Source organism: Typopeltis vanoorti, chromosome 13, assembly GCF_054136105.1.
Source record: "Typopeltis vanoorti isolate ZY-2024b chromosome 13, IOZ_Tvanoo_1.0, whole genome shotgun sequence".
Classification (NCBI taxonomy): Eukaryota; Metazoa; Arthropoda; class Arachnida; order Uropygi; family Thelyphonidae; genus Typopeltis; species Typopeltis vanoorti.
Genome location: NC_143561.1, coordinates 110002311 through 110017659, shown reverse-complemented (window position 1 = coordinate 110017659; position 15349 = coordinate 110002311). Strand labels below are relative to the sequence as shown.

At 35.5% G+C, this 15349-nt stretch overlaps 1 protein-coding gene across 1 annotated transcript; it reads left to right on the top strand.

Annotated features, from left to right (window-relative positions):
- The first annotated feature begins 4950 nt into the window (after positions 1–4950).
- On the top strand, positions 4951–5961 carry LOC150100466 (cyclin-dependent kinase 5 activator 1-like). The gene is made up of 2 exons (XM_090402658.1): positions 4951–5392; positions 5462–5961. Exons 1-2 carry the CDS (start codon positions 4951–4953, stop codon positions 5959–5961), a joined length of 942 nt encoding a protein of 313 aa, XP_090258784.1.
- The last annotated feature ends 9388 nt before the right edge of the window (positions 5962–15349 follow it).

Here is a 15349-nt window from a genome sequence, read left to right as displayed (position 1 = left end):
AATATTAGCATTACTCCTTTTTAACCCCTTAACGTACCAATTAAAAATCGGAAAGCGGTCGTTTTTCTGCCAATTTTTTGGGCGAGGGTGATTTGCTGGATCAAATTCATCATTATTTGAAAACTAATGATGAATTTGTGCAAACGCAAACGAAATAGTCGATATACGCCGTTGGCAACTTTTCTCGGCTGAAAGGAAATAGGCACATGATTGTCTAGAGTCTATATTCGGTTGCATTTATATGTGAAACCAAAATTCAAAATCAATTTTGGTGCAATAAACAAAAGACGTGTCACAGACGTCTTTATATGTTAAGTGGTTAAAGGATGAAAACGCGTTCAAGAATATTGTTGGCATCTTTCTTATGCTAACTGCAGAACTAAAGATACCAATATTAGTATATTTAGATAACATGTATTATTTTATATATGAATATACAAATTAATACTTTCATGTGTCAACTTACCAGAAAGAATTGTTCGCATAACAGAAATATTATGTGTTATGTAAGTAGACATGCAAAAAATAAAAATAAATAAAAAATAAATCATCTTCCTACAGTAAAAATGCATTATCTCCAGTGGTGAGCTATGAAAATTTTAACAAAGGGCTCGCATCGTCGAGCAGAAAAGAAAAAAAAAAAAAAAAAGCCGTATTTCACACAAAAACTTTTATTAATGCAGCTTGTGCACAAATGCCAATTAAAAAAGTATGAGGGGACAATCAACCTCTAAAGGCTATCATTTTTAAACAAATATTTCATGATCTAAACATGAAATATTTGCACACAATCAACTGCGTTAATTTCTCTTACATAAGAAAAACATTTTTTAACTATCAAAATATAATAAGAATGAAATCTTTTATAATATTTTTAAAAACATTTGATTGGCTACTGGTTTTACCATACGATTGGTTACCAGAAGGAAGAACGGTAAAAACAGCGCATGCGCTTATTTTATTTTCAAACTTGGCCGCATTCGTTATAGAGGAGTTGAAACAATAGTTCCAAATAATCTATACACTGCCGAACAGACTGATTTTTGTTAGGTTACCGTATGAGTTCGTCGCTTAATATGTTTCAAAAAAAAGTAAACAAGAAGAACAAGGGACTCGCAAATTTGAGAAAAATTTAACAAAGGGCTCGCGCGAGTCCCCTTATAGCTCACCACTGATTATCTCCCAACTTAATACGAATACTATAATATTTGAGGAAATAAATGGGTTTGAAAACGCTAATGAACTGTAGAATCTGTTGAAAAAATAATCAATCCAAACGGGCTAAATTGTCATATTGTTAAATAGTTACCAAAAGAGATAAATGAAATGAAGTGAAATAGTATTACGAAAACAAAGAAAAAAAATCAACAACTTCACGATGTGTTCTAAAAATAAAAGACGGAAATTGCTAAAGATGCTAAACCTTCTAGCAACTCTAAATCAAAGCGTGTTCTCATAGAACATTAAGAAAATATGGGAAACAGGCAGAAGGCTAATGCTAATGGTGTGTACTGGGAAGCGAAGTTGGTACAATGACGTCATTAATTAGGCCGATTGTTCTCCGTTGACTAGAGTAGAAAATGTTTAAGGAATTTTCGTGGTCCTCCGACCAAATATGAGAAGTTGCTGTTTTAATGCCGAGGAAGCTAAAGTTGGTGTGTTGTGTTAAAGGAAACATCTTCTTGGCGAAAGTCGAGAAGTATTAAAAGCAAGCACAGTTTGAGTGAAATGTTTTGTGAGATATAAGATGGGATTAAATTTCGGGGGATGAATTCAACTAAGTTATCTTTCCCATTGAAGAATTACATGCCGGTCAGCATTTAAGAAACTGGTTGTAGATGGTAAGATCTTGCTTATTTGCAGATAGGATTTCTGAAAGGCGAGTGCAAAGTGCTGTCGTCTGCAAAGCCGTGAATGGAGTTTGTAGCCCATGAAAAAGGATCGTCACTGATATACAAGAGCGTGGGTTGAAAGGAGAACTCTTGAATTGGAGAAGCTATGGCATAGAAAGGGGATTTAGTTACTGGAGATAAGACAGAATCATTTCGGATGTAAAATACTAAGCGGAGTGGATAGGAAGACTAACTTTGTGACGCACAAGGAGTGGATTCAGGTCAAAGAGGGGATAGACAAACTCAGTTTAATTTTGAAATAAGAGTCAGGCGAGAAATAATGGCTCTAAGTTTTGTAAATCTTGAAAAGAGCCTCGCATATGATACGGAAAAAGCTACTCAGAACAAAACTGGAGTCGTTAAATGGAAATATTTCATTATTAGAATCGAGCAGTTAAGCAGGTAAATTATTCATAATTTATGTTCTGCTATTTATGGAAAAAATAAAAATACAGAAAACATGTTGAGGAATGCGAAGATCTGGAGGGAATGATCATCAAATTAGAGATTAAGTAGTAAAAATCTGTCGCACTCTCAGAATATTCTCATACATTTTTTGAGGATACACTCCAAGAGATGATAATATTTAAAGAAATTTCATTAATTAGTCTACTAATGAGCTCTTAAATAGGAGACTGACATATTTTTTTTTATTATGTTTCACATTTGCTAGAGATCTAAAATATTTCCCAAAACTGTCCACAAATTTACTTGAAGTTGAGTTCATTCAGCGTCACAACAAACAGAAAGGATAAGGAGCATTCAATCAATTGCTGTTAGAATGAACAAATAAAATTACCGTAGATTATTAAGCTGTTATTTACATGAACCTGTCCTCTGTTGTCCAAGTTTACCTACTAGAAGAGTAGCGGACAATAACGAGGAAATAATGTTAACATAAATTAATAATAAACTACCACTGATGTCTCATTTCCACATTCACAGGAGTTGCAGTTAGTGATTTCTGTAAACGGATATGGCCTCATAGCTTGTCAGATGATTGTAAAAAGATCTTGGCTCTTAAGTTACGTATGGTAATTATACATTTGTTTCTCTGAAAAATAATGCTCCTCCCTGTATTTAGAGATATACGTTTAATCCAGTGTAACGTATGATTACTGTCTTAATGTTAGACGTTTGTGGTAAACACTGTTGATGACAATACAAAGGATAAGGAAGATATGTAGGACTACGAGCGATGGAAGCGAAGGTCGCGGAAAGTGGTTTAGATTCAGAACCTGTTTCCACCCAACCTAATGTTACTTTTCATACATAGAATGTTAAATGCCGAAAAAAAAAGATTTACACTGAAATTTATCGGGAAAGGGTTGAACATTTTAGATTACTTTTGTAGCTAATTTTACCTATTTTACACTCATAGGGTTTTATCTGACAGCATCACGATTTGGTTTAGGTTACAAACGATATTCCAATACCTAATGAACCATTAAAACAAACAAACAAACATAAGTAAAAAGGATTGGGGTTAAATGAGAGATCATTAAATTAAAATAAGGAAACAAAAGGTATGTGAATTAACACTTTGAAAGAAAGTTTTTGGAAGAAGACGATTCTAACAACTTGTACATTAAACAAATTGAAAGTTACTCCTTCATACATTTATTGCCGCTCTATACAGTCACAAGCATCTCCTACAAATTGTGTTTTAACACTACAAAGAGGAAGAGATGATGACAAAGACAGAAAAACAGATGGAAACAGAAAACATAATCTGACTGTTTGATGGGGGAAACGAATGATGAAAATAACATAAAGAGACAGTGGATTTGTTAAAATGCACATCAATTCACCAATAATGTGATTTATGTGATTTATTTTCATAGTTTCATCCCTGGTGATTTTCCAAATTCAAATTATCACAAGCTTGAAAAACGAAATCATACACACAATGGATTGAGGTCATAATTAAGGACGATTAAAACTGCACTTATTCTTCAACGATTGCAAACAAAAACCATTCTTTCTTTTTGTTCAGTTATTGGTGTCTCATTTGGTGTTATGCAGCTATCAACAGTGAAAATTTGTAAGATGCATTGGAAAGAAGAAAGTAGAAATCAAAAGAAGCTGAAATAAATATTCAAATACGAAGACCGTATTTCATTCTTATATATTTGAATATATAAGAATGAAAAAAATATTACAGATGTACCATTTTGATGCTCCAAAACATGTTCATGCCTGTTGAGTAATTTAATTACGACGTGGATGTAATACTCGGATAAAATCGGGGTGTAGAGTCAGTGAAGTAACTCCGTGCAGATGAGCAAAACTACTTGCGTCCTCTCTCTCTCTCTCTCTCTGCGACAAGAAGCTCGCTTCGATGCAAATAATCGCACTTATTGTAGAGACAAAAGCAGAAGGCAACCTGAGCATCAAACGGTAAAAGAAAACAAAGTATCTTAGCAAAGCTTTCTCTCAGTGAACGCTAGAGTACCTGTAGTAGCCAAGGTATAATGTGTTCCACCTTGGCGACCAATGGCGCTCTATGACGTCACATACAGGCCCATCTTTTTCCTGCGCCATTCACACATTTCTCGTCGTTTCCATGACAACCGATTCATGCAAATCGGTCTCGATCGAAAACCCAGCCACTGCCAAGGAATGAGAGTACCGACATATTCAGTGAGTCCCCGGCTGGATGTACCGCGCCGTATCTGTGCATTGCAGAGAGGGCCATCCGACTGCACCAGTTTTTTTTTTACTCTTGAGTTAAACATCCAACGTGCAAGAACAGCACAGAGGACTGTATAGTTTCCTTGAGTGTTCGGAGGTCAATGGATATCGGCAGAAGGGTAGAAATTCCCGTATTAAACTTGGGTGAGACGTGGATTGCGACGCTGAAAGCATACGTCAACACTACAGCACGAGCGAGTGGCGTACTCTTGCCAGGGACGATAGAAAGAGAGAGTAGGCCTAACAGACTGCCACTCTGATCGTATCCTCTCGATTTCCTTGTTGAATTCTGTCCTCCCGTTAGAAGTAGAGAAAATAAAAAATAAAACCAACTATACGTACATCTTTGGCCGAAGGAGAAGTCATGGGGACCGTACTTAGCATATCCCCAAGGAACAGAAAGCCTGTTTACCGAGAGTACACCATCAATAATTTCAGCTATGAGCAGCTCAACAACGTCAAGAACAGAGAGAAGAGCCTGGAGAAGAATGGGAATGCGAACTTCAAAAAGCACTCGCTCTTCATCAATGCGCTCACTTGGAAACCGTTCAACGTCTCCAACAAGAAGAAGTCGGATAAAAGCAAGAGCGCATCTTCACGACAACCCCTCGACAACCTAAACAATTTCGTCGACAACAACAAGAACATTCAAAAGTCCCTGTCGTGCTACAACCTCAAGAGTAGCACCATAGGATCGCTGGATGTGGTGGTGAGAAACAACAACAATGTCCACCGAATGCCCCCGTCGCTTCCTCCCAAGCCAGCTTTGTTGGCCGCTCACAACTTAGTTCGACCCCTCAGTCACAGTTTAGGACCAGTCGTCGCTACTCGGTCAGGTCACTCGGGTCACTCGACAGTCGCTGGTGCATCCGCAGGGGTATCTCCCAGCCCACAGAAGAAGACAGTCATCCAGGCTTCGACTTCCGAGTTACTTCGGTGTCTAGGCGACTTTCTCTGCAGGAGGTGCTGGAGAGTAAAAGGCCTACAACCTTCCGATACGGTCATGTGGTTGCGCTCGGTCGACAGATCGCTGTTGTTACAAGGCTGGCAAGATATCGCCTTCATCAATCCGGCTAACGTAGTGTTTCTCTACCTTTTGGTGCGCGATCTGGTGGGCGACGATATACAGACGGAAAGGGAACTGCAGGCTGTGGTTCTAACGTGCCTATACCTGTCTTATTCTTACATGGGCAACGAAATCTCTTACCCCCTGAAACCGTTCTTGGTGGAAGATAATAAAGAGCGCTTTTGGGATCGATGTCTCATCATTATCGAACTGCTGAGTGGGAAGATGCTACAAATAAACAGTGAACCCAGTTTCTTTACAGAAGTATTCACAGAACTAAAGGCGTGCAATTCGGGTATCCCCCAGTGACAAAAATGACAGCGTTCATGTAAGACAGTTCTGAAGTTTCTTCCTCATCCATTCTCCTCCTCTGGGATTTCCCTCTGAATATCGGAAGTGATGTTTAGCATTCTCCTGTCTTCAGGAGAAAAATTAGAAGATAAGGAATTGGGAAATAAAAGAAGAATCTGTTCGTGTTATCTTAAGTATATTTTATATTTATTACCTTTAGTTACGTTTACTTTCTTGTTTACAAAGAAGAGTCAAAGTAACATTGTTAATCTTATATGAAATACGTACAGTACAATACACTAGTAGAAGATCTAAGTGGGTTATCTAGTCAGGAAAAAAATAGTGTTAAGCAGAAAACTCGCCATGTAAATATGTATATGTATAGCAATGCTGAGAGGGGAATATAGAGGTGAGGAGTATAAGTAGTCGTTAACCAAGAAAGTGGAGTGTTTATTGCTGTGGGATGGGATATTTAATTTAATGCTGCTTTTAACAACTGCCAAATCCAAGGCTCTAATAGCATGGAATTATCCAACTATAGATGTTTTTGTATTTAGAGACAATCTGTAGTGAATAATAACAATTATATGTAGACAACAATACATTAATATAACGGTGATATACGCAATATAAAGGTGTATATTAATCACTAATATTAATGTACGCTTTGATCATAAGCGTTGTTCATATTTTTAGACCTGGTTGTATACGAAGTTAGCGTATTCAGAGAGTTTGTTACAAAAGCTAAGCTTAGAATTAAGCATGACGTTTATTTGATTTTGTTAACGTTGTTTAGTATTTAGATGAAAGTTGATTTTAGTGAGCTATACTCATTATTGCATTTCCCAAGATGTAAACCAAAAATTTCCTATAACCAGGATAAATTAAGACAACAAAGTTATTGAGATTAATCAGGGAAAGCCAAGACGCTGCCATTTATCGAATCTTTCTGCTTTTTTTGTCTGTTTCCTCATTTACTGGTGAAAGTAGAACATCAGTGTCGAGAACCTGTATATCCCGGTCACATGACAGTTTCTGAAACTGTCAACTTTGTATATTTATACTGTATATACTTGTAGTATATAATTACAAATCATATTATCACAAATATTTTTAAAGCCTGTAATGTTGGTATGCTGTGGTGTAGACAAAGGTTTACGTTTGAATATATTCTAATAAAGCGTATTCTTTGAAAATGGAAGAGAATATGATCATTTGTTCATAAATTCTGCATTTCCATGATTATACCTTTGCTTTATTTCTCCTTTCATTACGTTATCGTATTAGTTATTTTTATTTATAAAATAACTTGAAGTTTGCAGTTATTTGATAAACACACCAGATCTAATTATATCACACCAATGGACGTTTGGTGTGTGTGACAAACAACTATCAATTTGTCTCATGGAAAGATCGTCAGATTTTATCCTACACAGCGCAAATCCAAATATTTCGAAACTAAAGTTAAACAGGAAATAACTAGTTCTGGAAATTATTTATTTAGCTATAATATTTAATTGCTATATTTAATTGATTTTGTTATAAATGTAAATTAGTCTATTATTCACATTTACACCTAATAAAACTTTCATATATCGAATACACCTAATATAATTTTAGATGTATAATATATTTAAGAAAATTCCACATTTGTTTAATTTAATTTAGCTCATTTATTTAGCTCAAACTCGCCAATCGTATTCACTAATCGTATACATACAAGCTGTCAATTACAATGAGGCTGATTACTACAAACACAAAAGACCGAAGGCTATTCTTCTCTCAAATGATCATAGCTAACACAACTGCCCTCAGAGGGTGAGCTTAACTGCTCACAAACCTCCCATTCCAAACAACTCTCATTACAGATAAAGGGGAATATGAAAAGCACTAGTGCTTCACCCATCCTGTCAGTAATGTTAATGGTAAAAATGATTTAATTTAGCTTCATATGATATGATATGATATGATATGATATGATATGATATGATATGCTTTTAAGATGCAATACTTCTGCAGCTTAGTTCGATTCGATAGGTCTGTTTTTGTTTAGAGACTGATTTTGAAATAAGTGAAAAGTATAAGTAGATTTGTGAGTGTCTGCCTGCGCATGGATAAGTAAACCCACACTCTCTCTAGAAAAGTACTATATTACTGAAATATAACATATAGCAGAACTATTTTTGTGATTTACACCCTCTGTCCAAAAAGAAACCGAACTTTTCGAAAATAGAAGAAACTAGTGGTGTCATCTGTTGAATCTTTTTTTTGTCGAAAGCGGCAACCTTCATTAGTGTTGTGTCAACTGTTTGTGACATTTGTTTCTTTAGAAGCCGAGTTATAGTGACAGTGTGTTTTGAAGAACGGTCAAAAATGAGTTTCAAACAGAGAGCTGCGATTGACTTTTGTGTGTTAAATTTGGTAAAAGTTTTACTGAAACGCATAAAATGCTTCGAAAAGCATGGAGTGATGAATGCTTATCCCGTACTCAAGTTTACGAGTGGTTTAAGCGATTTCAAAGTGGTCGTGAGACGCTTGACGACGAAAAGCCGGGCCGTCCAAAATGGACTAAGCAAAGTTAACATCCAAAAAAGTGCTTGATTTCTTCAAAGAAAATCAAGCCCGAAATCGTCCATGAGATTAATTGAAGATGAATTGGGGATTCCAAAATCAACTGTGCACAATATTTTGACCGAGAGATTGGGCCTTCGTAAATTGAATTCGCGATTTTTTCCCCACAAGTTGACCGACGACCAAAAAATGTTTAGAATTGAACACTGCAAGGACCTCATTAAAACCGTTCAAACTTCCTTTAAACGATCGTTACTGGTTACGAAACGTAGTGTTTTGAGTATGAGCCCGAAACAGAGTGCTGAGTGGAGACCACCAGAAGAAGGGCATCCGGAAAAAAAAAGTCGCTTGGAGAAGTCAAAAGTAAAGACAATGCTGATTTGTTTCTACGATTCCAAGGGCATTATCCATAAAGAATTATTCGTTCTGCCTAGCCAAATGGTCAATGGTAAGTTTTATCTCGAAGTTTTGAAGCGAATGATAGCGAGAATTCGTCGCGTACGACATGAATATCGTGATGCAGGCAGCTGGTCACTTTTGCACGATAATGGACCATCTCATCGTTCGAACATTGTGAGACAGTTTTTGAGCAAAAACCAAGTTTGTGTGTTGGATCACTCGCCGTATTCACCTTGTGATTTCTTTCTCTTCCCCCGATTTCATTTGCGATGAAAGGAAAGCGATACGACACCGATTAAAAAAAACTCATTTAACGAATTAATTGACCTGCCAAACGCTGTATCGAGCTGAGGGAGAATATATTGATTGAAATAAATGATTTGAATAATTATAATTGGCCTGTGTTTTATTTTCTATCAAAATTTCGGTTTCTTTTTGGACAGAGAGTGTATAAGAAATCCACAAAACAATCTACTTGTATTCTAATCCTAGAGGGCACTGTGCTCTGCACATTTTATTCTCGTCGATTTATTTATTGTTCTCCTGATAGGCGCAAACATTCATTATGATAGAATAGGTGATTCAGAAGAAAGAAGAGTATCTATGTTTATATACTGATAGTTGTTCCAAAGAACAGAATAGATGAAAGTAAAGAAAAATAAATAAAGATTGGTGAATCTGAATTACAATTTTTATAATTTTTTTTTTTGACAAGAAAATCAGAACCATTAATTAGTCGGAAATCTCTTTTTGAGATTTCCGACTAATTGGAGAATTTTTGTAGGATTATCACCTTAAATTTCTTGAAAAAAATGCATTATTAGTTTAGGTTTTTGTAAAATTAATAGCTATTCAGTAGCATTACAACATTAAAAAATAAAATAAAATAAAATTTTTCTCATTTCTTAGAAATTCATAAATATATCATATTTATAGCTTCCAACCCATAAAGAATGGAAGTTGAAGCTACTTTACAGGTATTAAAATCTGTTTTTGCGTAGAGACTGATTATAAAATTTAAAATTAAAATGCTGTTACGTTTCATAAATTCAAAGTCACTAAGAGAAAATTAAGAAAGTAGCATTTTAGTGCTTATTAGCAAGAAAATCCAAATTATAAATTAACTCCGACATTATTTTTGAACATGTTATCATTAAGATTAATAATAATATCCTTACCAAAAGGTATCCAACCAATATACGAGTAAAATCATAAATCATTTAGGATTAAAGCAGAGCATATTAAGTAAGCCTAATCAATTCAAGTGTCCTTTGTTTATAAATTATAAATGAGAATTATTAAAAGGCCCATTGGCTATAGACAGCGTTAGCAGACAAAAAGATTGTTAATGTGAAGAGAGAAAAGTGGAAACAGATGAGGACATCTTCAAATTTGTGAAATGATTTCTTTAAAATTCTCTTCGGAATGGACTGAGCGAGTATAGACGCCTCGGATGAATGAAGTTCAATAAGTCGCAATTTTGACTTATTGACTGCTCAAAGAATGAGGAATTTGTATATATTATTTTATTAAAGTAAGTGGAATTGTAAAAATTAAATGAAAAATGCACGAAATCAATCACATTATTCCTAAAAATAATAAAAAATTGATACTTTAATAATTACACCAAAATAAATTTCTCATGATTGGAATATATTCATTACATGTCATTAACTTTCTTGGGTGGGATTGAAGAATCCAATACCCTTGGAGGGTAATGGATGGCTGTAGCTAATGAAGTTCTAACTGAGGCTCGGCTATTGCTATTACCCTCCTGCCATGATCAGAGCTTTAATAGCTTAATAACACCTTATCCCTACACTGTCCTCTACAGATAACGGGGAAGATGAAAAGCATTATTGCTTAGCCCCTTTAAGCCAGTCCTTATATAAGGATAAGGACTTTCTTGGGTGGGTATATCCAATACCCTTGGAAGGATGCTGTAGCCAATGAAGTCCTAACTGAGGCACGGCTATTGCTATTACCCTCCTGCCATGATCAGAGCTTTAATTGCTCAATAACACCTTATCCCTACACTGTCCTCTACAGATAACGGGGAAGATGAAAAGCATTCTTGCTTCGCCCCTTTAAGCCAGTCCTTATCCTTATAAGGACTTTCTTGGGTGGAAGAAAAGTCCTTTTTAGGACTTCCAGGGTAACAAATGGCAATGCTGTAGCCCATGAAGTTTTAACTGAGGCTCGGCTATTGCCATTACCCAGGCATGATATAGCTTTTAGCTCAATAACACCTTATCCACACAGATTTTCTTCATTCAGATGACGGGATAAAGAGACAGGGACTCAGTCCATCTCCCAGTTCTTTTAAGAACTTTCCTCGGTGGAGATGCGATGATTAATAATATACCCTTCGAGAGTAGTGGATGGCAATGCTGTAGCCAATGAAGTTCTATACCCTTGGAGGGTAATGGATGGCAATGCGGTAGCCAATGAAGTTGTAACTGAGGCTTGGCTTTGCTGTTACCCTCCTGCCATGATCAGAGTTTTAATAGCTCAATAACACCTTATCCCTACACTGTCCTCTACAGATAACGGGGAAGATAAAAAGCATTCTTGCTTCTCCCCTTTAAGCCAGTCCTTATAAGGACTTTCCTGGGAGAATGGGACGTGGGTCAAATGAATCAATCGACGTGAGATGCGGTGATTGATTCATTCAATCCAATACCCTTGGAGGGTAATGGATGGCAATGCTGTAGCCAGTGAAGTTCTAACTGAGGCTCGGCTATTGCTGTTACCCTCCTGCCATGATCAGAACTTCAATTGCTCAATAACACCTTATCCCTACACTGTCCTCTAAAGATAACGGGGAAGATGAAAAGCATTGGTGCTTCGCCCCTTTAAGCTATTCCTTATAAGAACTGTTAAAATAGCATATAGGTGTGAATTTGCACATGTCCTGATCGTTGGACTGTCTTCTTAATTGGATGCCTTTACGCAGACACAGCGATTCACTTGTAAGACATATATGTATACAATATTTTGTGACATAATAAACTTAGTTATTGCATAAAAAATAAACCATGTTTCCAGTTATATAAGTCATTCGTACTAGTTAAAATATTTCATTGTTGGTTGTACGTTGTGGTCACAATCAGTTGATAACCTGCTGTTTAAGGATACGTATCTGGACTCGATTGCTTCGCTTCTCCGGTCAGGCATTTAGTAGGCTCATAATAGAAAGTTTATATCATAAAAGCGGAGATCTATTAATCATTAAAAATAATTAATGTGTGAAGATAAAGAAAAATATGCAATAGCGGACATTTGCCACTTATAATGTTCAAGAAACAAGCATGGGTAATATACTTAAATAATAAGAAAAACAATAATTTGTTTTCATTATATATCGCTATACTCACATTGGATTTTATACATCACTATATTCACATTAGATTTGCGCAGAAAATTATAACAGATCATAGCAAAAAATAAATAAACAAGGTTGGTGAATTAATTATAGCACTGCACGAATGCCAATTTATGTTCATTGAAAGAATGCACTTCAGTCAAGCAAAAAATTATTCATTCATCATCCAATAATTCTTCACTATCGGGAAATATTTACTAGATCCCAATTATTTCAAGCAGTTGGCGCTAATTTAATTAAACGTTCGTATCATGTTCTTCTATCACTATTTTGACTTATTGACTACTCGAAGAATAAGGAATTTATATATATTATTTTATTAAAGTAAGTGGAGTTGTCAAAATTAAATGAAAAATAAACGAAATCAGTCATATTATTCCTATGAATAATAAAAATTTGATACTTTAATATTTACGCCATAATAAATTGTTCTTGAAACCAGTAATCACACTACATGCCATCATAGGAAATGCATTCACTATATTATGAAACAACTCGCTTATTGTCTATAAGTTGGCCACCCCCCCCCCACACACACACAAGGGTTACAGTTTTACTTACGTCTTTAACTAATTATTAAGAGGAGATTTCTTCTTTAGGTTTTAATGTGTTTTATTAGGAACTAAAATACATTTACTCTCAATATTAAAACGGATTCTCAAAATTGAATGCTGATGTTTATTATTTAAGCAGTTTTTATTTATTTATTTTTTGCTGTTATAAAAATTTCTGTGGAAAACGTTTTCTGGAATTTAAATATTATATCAGGACTATCGTTCCTAAATAAATAAACTGAACTCTATCTCTTATAGAAAAAAAGAATGATTGTGATGCGTTGGTGACAGACGCAATACAGAGGAACCAGCATACACATAATGAATGAAAAACACAAAACCAGAATATGATAAACGAAGTGAAACAAGGAGAAGATTTATTTATTTTAATTGATACAAAAGAACACACGAGTAAAGTGTGGCTATCATTTCCACATAATGCAGTGGAAATAAGTACAAGATGGCTCGTACTTTTTAATACAATAAAAATAATCTCTCCTGTGATGATAACTTCCCCTCCGAAATACATACATTAAGGACATCGAAAATCGATTTGGAGAAAAGATTTCTGGGAAATTATAGTTTTATAGCCTTCTAGCGCGGACATCAAACAAATCTCACACCAGAGTTATAAAATAAAACAGAAATTATGTCGATTAAATCGTTAGCTTTTGTAAACAGGAATGGATATTGAAATAAAAGCAGAAAACAACAGAAAAATGCCGACCTTGAGGAGCATGCAAACGTATACACGCCGTATCGATCTTCCTCAAAACACCTGTTCTTCTCCGAGCTGCACAGTATTCGACTGGCTTTCTTTGCGTGTGTTACATGCACACAGACACACCTGTAGTGGGATCGATAGCTGGATCTGTTAAGTTACGAAACTGTCCGAAAGCCAAATTTGTAGTCATGCTTTCTTCGAAACTATCGCGCTGTGTTTTCTGACTGCAATTGCCCATTAAACGTATTCCTGTAACAGTCAATGAGATTCTAATGAAAGAGTAATCAATCATTAAACTTCCACACCGGTTTATAAGCAAAGTCAACTATATCGCAAGAAATCCAAGGTAGCTGACGTTTCGAACCCTAATTTAGCCTTCATCAATCACATCACCACACAATTATATCGCTCATCTGGCAGTTCGGCATGTAATCCACTGCCAGTGTTTCTTTTGAATAGTTTCGTAGAGAAACTGGTTAGTTCGAGTGAATTTTTAAAATTATCACTCCTTCGCTATCTCGCCAGGTCTGGAATTACTCGCTGCACAAAACTCACGTAAATATACTTAGTTGCATGTGTTATGGAAATTGATGCTTCAAGACGCAGATCGTAAAAGAAATCAAATGGCGGCATCACAAACCAGACTTAATTTAACTCAACAATAATGCATTGTCGGTGAATAAACTCTCATGCAGTAAGGTGTGTGTGTGTATATATATACTTACTTACGTAAGTACACACACATACGCGCGCGCGCGTAATGTTGAAAATATAGTAGAGGGCTTGATCTCTCAAAATAATATTTTTGAAAATTTTAAATTATTTTTTAACAATAACACATTGCACTTGTAGTCAATACGATCCGTTATGTTCTAGAAGTTTTTGCATTCCAATATGCCCACGTCTTCTAAAGTAATCAAACCGTACCACTGAAACCGTATCTGTTTTTAATATTGATGAACTTTATCCTTGAGTAATCTTAACTCAAGGATAAAGTGCTGCATGAAACGAACTGAGCATGCATAATGATTATGAGAAAGGATATTCATTGTTGTACGGACATCCGAATGAAACTTCGGTTTTCACTACAATTAATATCTTGAGGATAAATGAATAGTCATTAAATTACCCTTTACATCCTTCATCATTAAGGTTATCCGGGTAACCTAAGCTATAATATGTAGTTTTAATTAATGCCCGACTCATAATATAATACGAAGTTAATTAACTATTAGAGGTCGCGGAGTACTGATGATCAGTACTGAGTCGATCTATAAAAAGGGAGAATCCGTGCCAAATAATTACAGTTAAACCTTAATTGATCTTTTTGAAAGATTAACGTGCATCAGTCCAACACACGAGAGGTTGCAGACGTACACATGACCACACTAATACATGACCTTTAAGCGGTATTTAACCCAAAGTTGGGATATTAAACTGGTTATTATTCATAGTAACTGTCGAAGGATCACAACTAATTTGCCAGATTTTATGAGAGCTATAATGTATTAAACATAGATTATGTTTTTATGATAGTGTCTCAGCGGCGCGCGTATGTGTTGAAATGTTGGTATTCTTGTGAATATTTAAATAAGAATATCCGACTGTCTCAGTTAAACATTCCAGAAAATAGTACTATTTTTCACTAACAAAACCTACTGAGTGATTGAAAAAACTGAATCTTGGAGTAATTGTTCCCAATTTCATGAGATGTTTTCTGAAAGCTCTTTACAGAGCTTTTGATAGTCTGATTTATCTTATTAGAAAAACACT